The sequence below is a fragment of the Melospiza melodia genome, chromosome 3 (genome assembly GCF_035770615.1).
Source record: "Melospiza melodia melodia isolate bMelMel2 chromosome 3, bMelMel2.pri, whole genome shotgun sequence".
Classification (NCBI taxonomy): Eukaryota; Metazoa; Chordata; class Aves; order Passeriformes; family Passerellidae; genus Melospiza; species Melospiza melodia.
In genome coordinates this window covers 40,999,243-41,014,849 of record NC_086196.1, presented here as the reverse complement: position 1 = coordinate 41,014,849, position 15,607 = coordinate 40,999,243, and the positions used below count along the sequence as shown (strand labels likewise).

At 43.0% G+C, this 15,607-nt stretch overlaps 1 protein-coding gene across 8 annotated transcripts in view; it reads right to left on the bottom strand.

Annotated features, from left to right (window-relative positions):
• NHSL1 (NHS like 1) overlaps positions 1-15,607 on the bottom strand; it is a 174,389-nt gene that overhangs the window by 41,714 nt on the left and 117,068 nt on the right. For 7 of the 8 annotated variants that reach the window (XM_063151447.1, XM_063151448.1, XM_063151449.1 and 4 more), the window contains exon 2: positions 8,364-8,516. In XM_063151447.1, coding sequence (XP_063007517.1) covers positions 8,364-8,516 — 153 coding nt within the window. Of the gene's footprint in view, positions 1-8,363; positions 8,517-10,771; positions 11,276-15,607 lie in introns of those variants that run through there. The other variant, XM_063151453.1, reaches the window with a different exon arrangement.

The window sequence follows — 15,607 nt, the reverse complement described above, 5'->3', positions numbered from 1 at the left end:
TTCAGACTCCCAGTTAAAGGGGTCAGGGATTTCAACAGATGGAGTACTGTTGCCACCCAGCTGAAAAAACTCCTGCTCAACAGCTCAATTAGGTGCTCTGGCTAGTACCAGCCTTTGCCAACCCAGCCAACTTCCTTATTATTATTCCCATCCCTTACCCCAGAATGCAGTTTTATACTGGTATTTCTTTATCTTTTATCAGTACATACAGAAAAGCCCAAGAAAAATCCAGAGACAGTGAACACCGGTACCAACATATTTCTACCACAAGCACCATTTAAAGTGGCAAGTGGCAAAACAAACAAAGATCACCAGCAAAACTTTGTTTTCTTCAAGGATGTCTCACTTGATGAGTAAGAACTTGAAAGGTCCCTGAGACTTTTTAAAAGACTATTCTGCATATTCTCTCTCATGAATAAGTAGCCATGCCCAGCCACACAGGTAGCCTTTAAGGTCAGATGCTGTCCAGAGATACCACAATCAAAGATGTCTTGGGCTCCAGTGGGATGAAGGTAATGCCAACACAGGGCTGCTGGACTGTGACAGAGAACAATCCGGCATGGTGACTTCAAAGAAGTATTACTGAAAGTGAACAAATGTATTTATGTTGGGTCTATTTCCCCCCTACACACACAGATGTTGGGAAGCATGTCCTGCCATGTAACTGGAGGCCAGTTGGGCTGGGAATCCCACCCTTCCAAGCAGCTTCAGGGCTCAGCTGTGCAGACACTTAAAGCAGCACAAAGATGGGGCACGGAAGTGCAAAATTACAGGAAAGCAATCTCACAGATTTATTTTCAAGGGTCCAAATCAGATGGAAGTGTTTAAGAAGGATCCATATTAAAAGGAACTCTTAAATGTCAAAATACTGTTAACAGGGTCAAGTAAATGCAAACACATTGATCTTTCCCTTCTTTCTTGGAGTTTTAAAAAAACAAATACATTTAATACCAACCTTTAATTCCCCAGGTGATCTGCATGATTTAGCGATAGAGAAAACCTTTCTAATGGCACCAAAATGCAACAGCCAATGCAAATTATATTTGTTAACAAGCTGTCACTAGGGAGTGCTCAAAATAATTATCACTGTTTGTCTCAAGTTAATTTGAATTTCTGCAAGTGCCTTATACGACTGCATTTAGTGGTGACAAGATGTCTTAAGTATAACAGTGTATTTGCCTCCTTTTCTATCTTTGATGCTTGCATTAAAATAACACTCCCTGCTTTTTCTCTAGTGTTTTTTATGGATATTTGCTGTTTCTTAGACAACTGAACACAGCTAATGTAAAAATATGAAGGGATTTTTCACTGCTTTTCCTCCTAGGACATTTTAAATTTAAAGCTATCTCAAATGCTGGCAACAAGCACATAACATCCTAAATCTAAGAGAGTAAGGAGAAAGAAAAGCAAAAAGGAAATCAACTGAAAGTTCAATATTCCTTGTGATGGAAGTCGCTTTACCTAGTATTTAAATACCTGCTACAGAGAGTTAACAGTTTCAATTTATTCTTTTTACTAAAGGCATGGATCTGAAATGGGTTCAATAATCCGTCAGGTATAGTTGCCTAAAGAAAAACATTCATCTAGTTTAGGAAAAAACCCAGTATTATTTTGAAAGAAATATTATCTTCTTTAAGCCCTTTCACTGGAATTGCTTTCACTCCTCATGTGTGTCATGCAATCAATCTACATATAACCACTCTTTATGTTTCTACACTCAGCACTGCACTCTATAAACTAAACCTAAAAATAGGCCACCTAGATGCTTCCAAGTAGCTCAATTTTGCAGCACAAGACCAGCTTTCACACACATGCAGTGCAGCCTCTTGGTCAAATTCTGTTTTGTCTCATTTGAGTATTTCCTTTTTGAAATTCCGTATTAGAAAGGGCAGCTGGAGTATGGAACTTGGCCAAAACCATCAACAGATGTACGGTGAATTAATTCAGTAACAGTAAAAAAAGCAGGATACATGAGCAGAAGCTCTGATAGTAACTTGACAATTGAAACCAAAATAATGAAAAATAGGTTGATTTCTATTTTTTTATTTTATAGCTTCACGGTCTTTCAGGAACATATGGTCTACTCCTAGCCTTTAATGGCCTTTTACTTCATTAAGGTTTCCAGTTGGTAGGGAGTTTACATCTTGACATCTCTCTGAACCTGAACCAGAGCTATTATCAATATGAAGTAGTTTCTCCTTATTTTGCAGCTCTTTAATGAAACATAAGATTATTTTAAGTCCATAATCTTCTCAGGAGGATTATCGACTAGTAGGTCTGACCCTAATATTGCTCATCTGAACAGTGATCTGCCAGATGCACTGAGAAAACAAAGGCTAAATGCATACCTGTCTGGAGGGTCTTGAAGAAAGACATAATAGAGGCTTTATGACTAACTACTTAAATCCTGTTTTATTTGACAATGCTAACCAGATGTCTTCTGGAAAACAAATCAAGTGTTTCAATCACTGCTGCTTAAATACATTCCTTGAATTTGGCCAACAAAGCTAAACAGAAGCCAGAGTCAGCCAAATGCAGCTCTTCAGAAGATGAGATAATAAATGAATCATCGCAGGCATTGGAACAACGAGCCCTATATTATGTACGTAGCCTGAATCAACACAATTACCCTGGGGGGAGGGCACAAAGCACAGGCAGTTGTGCAGGAACTTTCAGCAGCTACAGACTGAAAAGGGGTGTGAAAGTCAGTGTGTGGACTGCTCCCACTACTTACAGCAACACCTTCCTCAGTACATATCTGACACCTTGTTATCTGCTAGAATGGACAACCAGTCTGGGCAGGGACCAGCGAGTGTGTGACAAGACACTGCCCTCATCTGCAACTTCAACAGTGCAGAGAGTGCCCACAACTCTCTTCACGAGACGGGTATCTCCTAACAGCCTGGTATCATTTCAGTCTAGCTGTGTCTGACCTTTAACATCAGTACAGTTATTCCATCCCTGCCCTTTATGCCTGTCATCTCCCACCTCATGAAAAAATGACAACACACAGCAGTGGAGACTGTACTCCCCCACTTTTTTTTTTTTTTTTTAAATCAAAAGCGCTCTACATTGCTAATTGCAGAACTGGAAGAGAAGTGCCTCTTGGAAATTCCACTATACATGCCCTGCTCTGGTTCCCATCACTGCAACTGACATATATCCACATTTGAGGGAGAATTTAGAATAGTTCAAAAATAACATAAACTAAGAGTTCAGGTACATGGTAAGAATTCTTTTTTCTCTTCCTTCTCTTCATCATAGCTTGAAATATTATCCCAGGCCAATACATTCCAGATTAAACTTTAGGCTTTCCTTTTAGGACACTGGACCTCCACCTGTAACACACTGTTGATTTCACAGAAGGTAAACAGGCTCACCTAAAATACACCCCAAGCAGTTAAATAAAGCAACACTTAGAATGGTGCTGCATCTCCTCCCCATCTTCATGCTTCATGCCTTATTGCTGGTCAATTTTAGAGTCTAACACACTCCACAAAATGAGGATTAGTCTCAATTTACTTTTACTGCCAAATATTTGTGTCACTGCTATGTACTGCAGCTGTTCCATCTGTGCTCCCAGCTGAAGACCACTGTACTTCAGAGACTTGCTCAGATACTGGTTCCTCAAACAGGACCATGCAAGGAGCCAGATCTGTCAATGCAGGGATGGGAGCTGTTTTACAGTGCTCCCCTACCCACTGAACCTCTCAGCCTCATGGACCAAGAACACTGCAGTGTGTGGCACTGGCCCTTCAGCACAACAGCCTGCCTTAAGAAACAATGCCAGATAACAGCCTTCTTAAGAAACAATGCCACTCTGAACAACATCAAACCCACAAGCTCTGCTGCTGCCCAGACCAGACTCTCAGTGCTAGTCCAGACACTCAGCAGACATTAGCAACGTGAGACTAGCCAAGGCTCGTAGTCCCTCAGCCTTGGAGCAGAGCACACAGCAAGGGAACAGGATTGATTTGAGGATCCTGGCCCCATGCAGAGCCTCAGCTCTTCCTTCCCATCTGTCGTCTCCACCTCCTGTTTTCATGACTTCCTAGGACACAGCAGGGACACAAAGCACAGACTCACATTAAGACTCCTCAGTGGTTAATACCTTTTTGTTTCTATATGAACATCTGTATTTTGGGAAACACCTTTCATGAAGTGCCTGTGAAAGCTTTAAGAAGAGGCCATATAGAGGGTTTCAGGAAAGGCCAGCCAGAGCAGTTTGGCCCTGAGGGTAAGAAAGCACGCATCTTGCATGGTACGTGTCACTCCTTGTGCTTCAGCAGGCACTCCAAGGTCCTGGCTCCTTCCCCAAAGAAAATGAGGGTCTGCTTTATCCAATGCAAACAAAACACCAAGAAGAAATACTGTATCTATCACCACAACCCAAGAACCACATCATTTTCTAAACAATTAAATCAAATTGCAATGGTACCATGACTGAAGTGCAGCTGAAGCCATCACATTAATCCACAGAGACCTTGCATTTAAAATGAAGTAACACAGCCTGGGTTTAATATATCAAGCCATTGGTTTTAGTCAATAACAACTCTAAATTTCAATATAGGTTACATATAGGTTATATGTCTCAAGAATAGACAGACTAGCCTCGCAAACGTTCCAGGTTCCAGGCACTTCATTTTCTAATTCAGGTTACTGGACAATACTGCATTTTAAAACTTCAGAGGGCAGCAGAGCACCTGCATGCCTCAAACAGCTTTACCTCAGTTATGAGCACATTTGAATGAAATATCTCACCACTTATACTTGAAAGTAGCTTCATAAAGGAAAAGCACAGTTTCCTTTAAAGCAAGTATTCAAAAAAGCACAATTATTTGCCCTTAATTTCAAAAGGATAAAAGCCTAGTTCATAGGTAAAAACCTAAAATACCTCCCTATGCAACATCTACTGTCACATACAGCATCCATTTCCATAGTGTTGATGACCAGGGGACATACCAATATATAATATACGAAGTAAAATAATCAGCTGCACAAAAATTAATTAAGAAGATCTTTTCCTCCTACAAAAATAACACTGCTTCACAAAAAAGTATGCAGAGATCAGCACACGGTGTACTTAATTTTTTCAAGACACTTTAAATACTAATTATTTAATATCCCTAACTTTTTATCCTTAAACCCATTTAAGTAGCAACATTAGCTTCTACTTCTTAAGTGATACTTAGAAGTTTATTCTAAGTAACAGACAGCTTCTTATTTATTTCCATAGATATTTTTTTACTGGGTTCACACTGTAAAGAATTTGCTATGAAAATTGTACCAGAACAAACAGTTTGCCCTTGCACTGTCTTAAAAGCTAGCCAGGATTCCATCTGGTTACTATTAGATGGGTGAAAACACCTTGATAGAAATACTTTGCTTGAATTATTTTGAAATATTTTATACACCTGATATTTGACAGGTGATTTAAATGTGCTCTACATGTAAATTACTATTTGTTACCTAAGTTTTCTACTTCCTTTTCCATTTACAGGGGAGCCACGTGTGTAGAAACAAATAAATAGTCTTCAATCAAGCTGCTATAGCTGCTATCTACCAACAACATCAGCTGTCATAATGTGAACAAGAACAGGACTGGAAAGCTTTCAAATCTGTCTTTTGATGGTCTGAACAATAGCTGCTAACTCAGTCCTCATGACTTCATTATCAGGTTCAAGGGGATCACCAGAGGTTCTTTCTTCCTTCCCAACCTCCTCTAAAGATAGTATTAAATATACACAATGACTTTTGAGTAGTGCTTGTCTGACCTATTCTTAAAAACTTTAAACTATTTCATAACCCCCAAAATTTATGCGGGGGGGCGGGGCTGTATTAAATACCTTTGCCCTCATACGTCTCCACTGCTGTACATGCCTACTGCTTAACTTCTGACTTAGCATAAAGCAATAACTCTATTTGCTTTAGTTCTACTTCTTTCCAGTTTCCCTTTGCTGTCACTGTGTTTTGGAGACAAAAGCGATTCATCCCACTTTCTGCACAGAATACAGCGCATTTTGTCATCCAGTGTCATTCTTTCCCCACCACCCATACAGCATGCAGGTCACACACAGCTGTCCTACTGCTCCAGGTTTACCTCAGCCAAAGAATGTGAAACACCAAAAGGATGGCAAACTGCAAGCTTTGCCATAAGGCCAAGACATGCAGAACTGAAGTCCCCATGCTAGCCCAATGGTGCTGCTCATAACACTACTTCAAGTTCTTCTGCCTTACAGTCACATAGTTCCTTTCTACCTATTAAAGAAGTTTTAGAAAACTTTGGTTTTTCTAAAGAAACAGGTGGAAAATCAGTTCAGCAGTTCTCAAAATTATGTCACAATTCTGACACAATTCTGCTTTTACACTGAATGAAACTCTGCTCTGGATACAGAACTTTTAACTGAAATCTCCAAGGCACCAGCACCTCCTGATTTCACACTGCTGGCTGAAGCAACAGCACAGTAAAAGTGATAAAACTTTACTCAGTGCCTCTCTTAATACTACTCATGCTGTAGCTTCTCAGGACAGTTCCAAGCAACAGCAAGGAGTTATTTTAAAACTGTACTTAGGGGAAAAAAACCAAAGCATGGCTCCAGGAAAGAGCTTGGGGTTAAACAAATAAGTAAATAAATAAATAACAGAGTTGCATTCACTAAGTCAGCAGTTTGATGTCTGGTGAAGGTATCATCAGTTTCTCCTCTCAGTTACTACTACCCTGAAAGCATGAAACTGAAACTCACTTCATTACCAAGTAGTCTTACATCAGGTACACAAGCCAGGCTATTTAACACAAATGGCTAACTAGCAACTTGTAGTAGTAATCAATAGCTTCTTTCTTATAATGAGCTGCACCTCCAGAGAAAAATCCCACCAGACCAAAACAACTCCAGGTATGTAAGAAGGGGAAGCAGCATATATTACTTGGTTTCAGACAAATATATTAGATGTAAATGTGTTTAAACAGAACATGAAACTGCAGTAGTTACATTTCTGATAAAACTCAAGAAAACCAGTGCATTTTAGCCTGTGCAGGTTTTTGGGTTTTTTTTTAACAGTCCAAAACAGAGAACAGGAAAAAATATTAGGATGAGTGGGTAAAGTTCACAAAAAAGCTAACAACCATCAGTATTCTTTTTAATCTAAAGCAGGCAAATATTTTTATTTTGTAAAGGACTGATAAATATTTTCATTTTGCAATGGACTGGTAAACATGCCTGCAAGAGAACAATAAATGTTTCAAGGCTAAGGAACTGCACAAATGTATTAAACCAGTAATAAGTACAGAGGGCACACAGGCTATCTGCTGAGCCATGCAGGAGACAATAACACTGCTGTCAAGACTTCGCTATTAAATGGTAACAAAAAGCACCTAGTAAGAGACAGTGAAAATCAATTAACTGGGGAAATGGCAAGAGAACTCAAATATGGCTGTCAAACACTTCTCTATTCAGACATACAAAATCAAGCTTTCTTCAAGTCTAAAAAGCAGAAATGTCAGGTTAATCAAATAAAAAAATAAAATATTCTTTTAAATCAGGTTAACTTTGCAAGGTATCAAGTACCTGCAGTTCCTGTTGAAACAAAAAGGGACTTGAACAAGTTGGCCCTTTGCAGGGTAACCCCCTTTGTTAAACAGCCAGTGTAAAGAAAAATCTAGGTTAACCGTTTCCAGAACATGAACATTACACTGTTATTTTAAACTTTATGTCTGGCCCAGGGACAGACATTCTGCAGGCCTCCTTGCTGGCTGCATGTCTTTGTTCTCATGGCTGCACTGACACAACACAATGCCTTGCAGACAGACTGCATAGGTACAGCCCCAGCAAAGGTACTGTAGGTAAAAACTGGGGCTTAAAAACATGCTGAACACTTCTGCAAGCAAGCATTTTTATTACTGCAGGAGTCCTTGTGAGTGCCCTGTTCCCCATTTCCCTTTTCTGCCCTCAGCACCTTTTCCAGCTTCTCACAAGCAGCCACAACCCTGGAAACGACACTGTGCAACAACAAAAGAAATCACCAAATGAAACACCTTTGATGTATTTTTTCTTCACAAATGGACTAATTCAGGACTTAGTGAAATTGAAGGTATCATTTTGGAAACACTCCAAAGACTAAACAGATAGGCCAAGAGACACTTTTCTGTTTTAGAGTGCTCTGTCAGATAACACATTTACTTATGGTCTTCACAGCAAAGTAATTTTCCCCAGTCCCCTCATTTGAGAGGAAAACACCACTAATGTTCTACATGTGATACAGAAAAACAAGTAATTCTTGCAAAGCCTGCAATTTGGATATGTTTGCAAAAACTGGCAAAAAGTACTGTTGTTTTAGGACAGTCTGTGTCAGTAGCAGTGTCTTACCTCTCAGCACTGACTTGAGGTTCAGCTTGGCTTGTCTGTGCAGGTCCTCCACACAAGGTGGTCTTGAGGAGGGTAGGAATACATTTTCCTGCTGGTGCCACGGAGCAGTGTAGTGCACAGTCCATCTACTCTCTTCATCTAGGTTGGAAACAGCTGCAGAGAGACACAATAATAAGAAAATGAGATGTTATTGCAGATAGCTCTATCACAAAATCCCATATGTAAGTTTGCCCCATGTCATCTAAAAATGAAAGAAGTGTTGTTTGCCACCACAGAGCCATCAAAACACTCCTTAGAACTTCACTTCCATGACAGTTAAAAAGCCCCTCTTTAAATTTCTAGTCTAAAAATCAGTTCCATAGGAAACACCATTTGCTCTTCCCCTTTTTATACTTGCTGTTTTATTCACTCTAAACTTGAAACTCTGTTTTCCCCCCCTCTAGCTCCCACTCTTCAAAAAGGAATCAGTTTTCCACTCCCTGATCATGGCAGGTGCTGTGCAGTGCAGAATAGCTTGGCTCGAAGGTGCCCCTGGGAATATGACAGCCTTCATGAAAGATGACAACAGGTTCATTTTTATTGGGAAACAACCTTGTCTGACCTCCTGCTTCCTCACACCAGAAACAAGATTCCAATGAAGCAAATAAATTTGCTATGTTCCTTTGTCCTGAGTGGAAAGCAGATATAAACAAAAGCAACTCTGTGGACAAATACAGCTCAGAGCACAACAGCACCGAAGAGGGCTATCTCTGGCCACCTCTTTGCACTCAATACAAACGTGAAAATAAAACACAGACCTTGTTCAAGGTCAGAAAATCTAGCAATGAAACAGCCAAAGCACACACTGCCAAGATTTATTTATCATTTATGCTTCCCAAGAGAGAGCCACTGCATTTTGTTTCAAGTTTATCATCAATAAAAACTTAAGCAGTTGAATAGCCTTATCCCTCTACCCTGCTGTAAACAGAAAAAGGGCAGGTGAGGGTCATATTTTATGATCCCCCAGGCACCTTTTGGCCTTCAGTCAGCATGCTGCACATCCTTGCTTTTTAGCTCTCCAAAGCAGAAAAAGCCACTACAGATGTGCTGCCTTCCAAGCACCTGCCCTGCTGCCACAGCTCCATTGCCCCCAGCCTGGCTGTGAGCTCTGCATCTCCCCTATGCCCCCTTTGCTGCTGCACTGCCTGGGGCGTCACTCTGTGGTTTGTCTGATGCCCTTGCGGTAGCAGAGGTGGCATGTAAAACTGAGAAGCACTAAGGATGCAACAGCCTCCTGTCATCTGAAAAATTACCCTTTCCTTAACATTACTGTGCATCTGCTGAGATCATTTCAGATGGAAACAACTGGGATTCATAAGGAAAATAAGCTATGCCTCTCACTTCAAAACAGCTACAGCCTAACGCTCAATGCCTGTTCTTTCCTAAAAGGACTTGAGGTGGAGGGGGAGGTTCTTAACTGCTTCCCCTCTTAGTTTCAGACCTCGAAATGTCTGAAAATGGGTATCCTCATGTCTGTGTCCTGGTCCTGCATCCCACCCCCTTCTCCCAAGACATACTGATTGGAACAAGGCAGATACACATTCAGCCCGTGCCCACTCTCCCCGTTCTTGTTCACCAGGGTGAAACCTAAACTACAAAAAACGGAGAAGTCATCACCTACCTGGTTAGAGCATCAATCACCCCCATCTAACAGAAAACGCGACACTTAAAGTCAGTGAAAGACGCCCACGCCATTCCCTGGCTGAACCGGCGGGTGGGGAGTGGGTAAGGCTGGAGGAGGAAGAGGAGGAGGGAAACACCTGCCGCCAAACCCGCTGTCTGGCTGCAGCCCCGCCGCAGCAAAATTAAGGTTTACTGCTCGTCAGATCGATAATGGTCATCAAAACTAGTCAAGAGAAGTGGTGTGCACATTTGCCAGCCTCTCTCTCTAGTGTGATTTGTCTGTCCTTCATGACTTAAAGGAAGATCAACATGATTTTAAAAGCCACCCTGAAACCAGAACATCTTTAAAGACAAACCCTGGCTCAGAACAAACTTTACACAGATACCTCAGTGATACAAGCCGATAGCTGCACAAGCAGAGACAGATGTCTGACAAACCATGGGGACACCAGGACACACCGGCACACCCTGCCTTGTCACCGAGCTGCCCATTGCACACCGAGAACTTTGGCTCCTTCAGTGTCACCGTGACAAAGCACTTCCAAAGCCACTGTGTCCCAAAGCAGAGGTCCCAAAGACCCTCACAAGGCTGCCTCCATTCACTCCACAACGATAAAGGATTAAAAGAGTGAGAAAAGCTTAAAAGGAGGCTGCAGGAAGGAGAAGTGAAGCCGCCGGGACCCGCGCTTTCCTTCAGAACTGGGCTGCCTCCTGAAAGCACGGGGAGCACACAGAACTATACTTACTTTTTCTCTTGAAAAGTTTCATGAGAGATTTAAGCTTTGTGTTGATGAAAACCACCATTTTCAAGGTGCTGAACTGCTATCCTGAAGTTGAAATCCCATAGAAAGGAGGAGTTGCAGAAAGGTGATTGCCAGACTTGAACCTGTTCAAACTCTGCACACCAAATTTCTCTTCTCCACGTTTCTCCCCTCTGCCTCTTTTTTTTTTTTGTCCTGGAATCACTTTAAATATGTCTAGATCTTTCTGGCAGACGAAATAATTTACAATTCTTTAGCCTGAGTTTCTCCTCCTCGGATGTGCGCTGGAAACAGCCACTTCCAACAAACAGATCAGGAGAAAAAAGCACCCCAGCTGTTATTCTCCTTGGCGCAGGACGAAAAAGGTTTGCTTGCTGTCCACAGCAGTTACTCCTCTCTTGTTCCCCTCCTTTCCTGCGCTCTCCAAGGCAGGCTGCTCCAGGAAGTCCCGAGCCGGCAGGTGCCTGCTCTCCGCCCCACGTCCCCAGCCGGCTGTGCCGCCGGAGCAGCGGGAGCTCCCGGCACCTTCCCGGCCCCTGCCCCCGCCCCTCCCGCCGCACCTCCCCGGCGGCCCCGGCCTCCTTCCAGTTGCAAATGAGTGCTGCATTTTCGTGCAAATCAGGATGCTCAGCTTTCCCACCGCTCCCATCCTTCCCCCCATCTCCCCCCACCACTCCTTTTTTATTTTCACCCTCTTGCTCCCACTGTATTAAGGATCCAGAGCTGCGCCTTAGCTGGCTGCAACACGCAGCCCCGGCTCTGCACTGCCTCCCTTTCCAGTCCCACTGCTCCCCCGCAGCCACTGCCATTGCCTGAGACATCAGCACGCTCATTTTACATATTGAATTTTAGTCAGTTGCACTCCCAATTTATTCTTATTAGCGTCATCTCAGACCAGATACATGGAAAACAAAATCGAGTTATTTCTGGCTAATAGAGATTCTGTTATTCATCAAACGAAACTTGTGCACGGAGATGAAACAGCCCAGCTTTTTGAGATGAGCATTTTATCCTCATGTCTTAAAAAAATGCATCTGTAGAGAGGTCCACAGCCATCCTTCCTAGGAATGAACTACAATTTTGCAGATGTTAAAGAGAAAATTCTAAGCACCAAATGAATGTGCTCAGCAGGGCATGCCCTTCGCACAATGTTCAGGCTCAAGAAGCAAGCCCTCCCTCACAAAGCAAGCTTAGGAAACCCCCTCGAGTTAACAATGAAAAGGATTTTTTTCCTCAGGAAAAAGAGAAATGCCAGCAGCGGGGGGCTCAGGCTGACCCCAAAGCTGCAGCAGGCTCCAGCCTCTGGAGCACAGCATGTAAAAAGCAGATGCTCCACAGGAACTCCTTAGTTTCACCAAACAGTTGAGACCCAGCGAAGAACAGACTGTAAATGAAATCAGTTCATCACTGTCTGAACACAGTACTATCAACATTTTATCAGGATTTTCCAAATCCAGAGATTTTGCAACTGCAACATGGGCTTGACATCAAAACTACCATGAGCAGCAGGTCTCTCCAGCAGCTGCTGGTCCAAGAGGCATTTTGACTGGCTCAGCTCTGCCAAAGGGACAGAAGACCATGGTGCCATGGTAGCAATGGCAGGGAAGGCATCTCTGCTTTTTGCATTGATTTCCATCAAGTACTGTACACAAAAAATGACTCTGGTATGGAACTCTGATAACAAGGTAACTATTTAGTGCTGGTCTTGAAATAAATATACAGTAATACCCCTGTAGGACATTTGCCATCCACAAACCATAAATGCATGCTTGCTGGACACACACTGAAAGTGAATTCAGAGTGATTCCATTTCTAACTCCAGCTACATTGCCATCTGAAGGAAAACCAAGGAGATGGTGAGTCCTTTTCCAGCGTGGTGTCGATCTTTTTTAGGATGAAGGAAGTGCCTCTTCCTACATGTGCCAGTTCCTTAGCACGTAGGAAGCAGAGCACAGGGAGAGTTTCAAACATAAAATGATGGAGTCTGGGCTGCTGAAGTGAGACAGTCTCTTCCAAAGGTCTTTATGGAATCTCAGAGGTTCCATAAAGCCCTCGGAAGCAAGACTTTGTTATCTTTTCATGGCCAAGCCACTGTGAATCATCAACATGATCCTGGGTACTTTGGGCGGCTTGGAATCCTTTTCATTTCACTCCGGGCTACAATGTGTGCCAAGTGCAGTGTGCTTTTTGTTACTGGGTCCTCAACCCACCCTGGAGCATCTCTCCTGCCTTAGAACAAGCACTTGACCACTGTCCTCTGCCCCAGATCTCAGCACGGAGGCAGACATTCAAACCCAGCAACAAACAATACCTTAATTGATGTCTGCCTTTCATCCCCCTCCCCACCCCGACCTTGCTTCCACCTACCCTCAGGTCATGCTGTTAAAGAGGTCAGACATCAAAAATGGCTATCATGAGGGACTATCCCAAAGAAAACACCCTCTGGCTACTCCTATCTGCACCTCCGAGACTCTGCACTAGTCCAACAACAAACAAAACCTCTTCTCCACCTGAGACAAACCCACTGACTTCCATAGAATTCATCACATTGTCTCAACCCAGCTTTTCGTAAAGGCTTTTCATTTCTCAAGAAACTCTCATCTAATAGCAATTCTCTGAGAACTCAAAGCATGAAAGGCCTGCACTCCTCTGCACTTAGCTTCCCTACACTGAAAAGAGAAGGAAAAGATGGGGCAATTTGAGAAATTTTATATTGTAGCCACTACGCAAACAAATAAAGGACTTCAGCCTCAAACACTGCCAATCCAGCAGACAAACTCACAAGAATCCCCACCAAACAACAAGAACAAAAAACCCCTCCTAAAATTAACTTGACAGAATAAAATTTAAAAGCTTGTTAAAGATAGATAAACCCAACATGAGCAGTAGGTGTGCACACTGATATCAGTTCTTTACATGCAAATGACTCAGAGACAAGTAGGAGACTGGAGAGACCTTGCTCTGTGACACACTTGCTACTCCACCTTGGACAAGTTAATATTAACCCACTGCCTGAGTTAGCACATCCTTAGAAGCAAGGATCACAATCACTGCCACATAAGAATCACAGAAATACACAGCAATCAGGAGTATCACAAGGAACACAGAAAATATGGAGAACATGTTCAGTAAATGTTAATTTTCACTTCACATTGGATGGGACTGGTCACAAAGTCTGGCTCAGAAGAATCTTCCTAAAAAGTCAGGGACTAGAGCAAAGAAACTGAGAGGCACAAGTTGCAGTGTCAAACAACATCCTCAAAATCACAACTGTGCAATGAACTCATTAGCAAAATGCTTTTTTTAGTCCAACTATAATAGTTTTTAATCCCTGAGTGGTTAAACTGATTCTAATTTTCTAGTAGAGGCCACATACATGCAGAAGAGGAGTGGCTGCTTGCATGTGGCATGCCTGAAACGCTGCTGTAGCCATTCCTTCACTGCCCTCCCTGCTCCATCCCCTCTTTAGAGGGGCTTTCCAGCTGACCTGCTCCACGACAGCCATCTGGGACAGCCACCCCTCCACATTCACAGCAGCATAAAAGGTCGGCGCCAGTGAAACAATTTGGAAATATTCAGCTTCCACAGAAATATTTCCAGCCAGCCCCTGGGGGAGAGGGGCTCTTGTGTCTAGCCCCCATTCACAACCCAGTGCCCCGAACCTTAGCACCAGTGCACAAAATCCACTGAAAAAGCTGAAGCTTTCTAAAAAGGCAAATGTTGAAAAGTGACATTCTTGAGTCTTCGTAACCATAGCCAGAGCAGCTGCGGGGCAGCAGCCCCAGGGGCAGCTGTCCACAGGGACACTGGAATCACTGAGAATCAGCATTCTCTTCCTAATCACCAGCCCAGGCATATAAGTGCAGTACAAAATTTAGGAAGTACTTAAGTTTAAAAAACCCAAATAAAACATAAGAGTAGCTAAAGTAATGCTTTCCAGCTCCCTCCCACAAATGAAAACAAATTTTATCACTTTATTTTCATGAAGAAGAGGTAAGCCCAACACATGATATACCAAGTTCACTAAGGGAATGATGCATCAAACTACTAAAATGTACCATCATCTCAAAACCTAAACTTCACATTGCAGGCCTCAGCAACTTTATCTGGACAATGGAAAAATCCTCCATTAAACAACTCTGTAGCATTTATGACATTTTAAGAGGAAAGAAACAGTAAAACTGTGCAACTGAGCTGGGTACTAACTGCATTGTGAGAGCTCTTCCAGTGAGTCTCTGTTCAATGCACAAAAGGGAAAGTGGAAACGCTGGCAAGCAGATGTACTCAAAACAATTAAATCGATGCCTTTGCTTTTACAGACACGTCACTCGGTCGCTGTAAATAAGTTTCCGCTGTGCCATCCTACAGCAGCTCGCAGGGAAGAAGCTGTTGAGGGGCAGTTGTTCCAGCAGGTCTGCAGGAATGTGTCTGGGTAGGACATGCTCGGGATTGCTCCCTGCCGCCGCCAGCCACCCACTCTGAGCAGCTGCGGCGTCCAGAGGGGGGCAGCTATGGACACCCCCTCCCCAGGCCGCACAGAGCACCCAGGCATCTGCGGGGCAAGCCTGAAACTGAGGAGGGCTATTAAACTCCTTCCTGCGGGCCACAAAGCTCCTGCCTGCCTCAGACCAAGACCACCCAGCTTTGAAATGTGCACTTTCACTTCTAAGTGAGACTTCTGTCATGAAGAAACAGCAGAAAGGCCAAATGCCTCAGGTATTTTCAAAACTCACACCCAAGCTTTGTGCCTGTTCTGGCCACCTTCACCCATGCTGTTAACCATTTGCTGGTGCCTAAATGGACTCCTTGCAGAGCACAGGA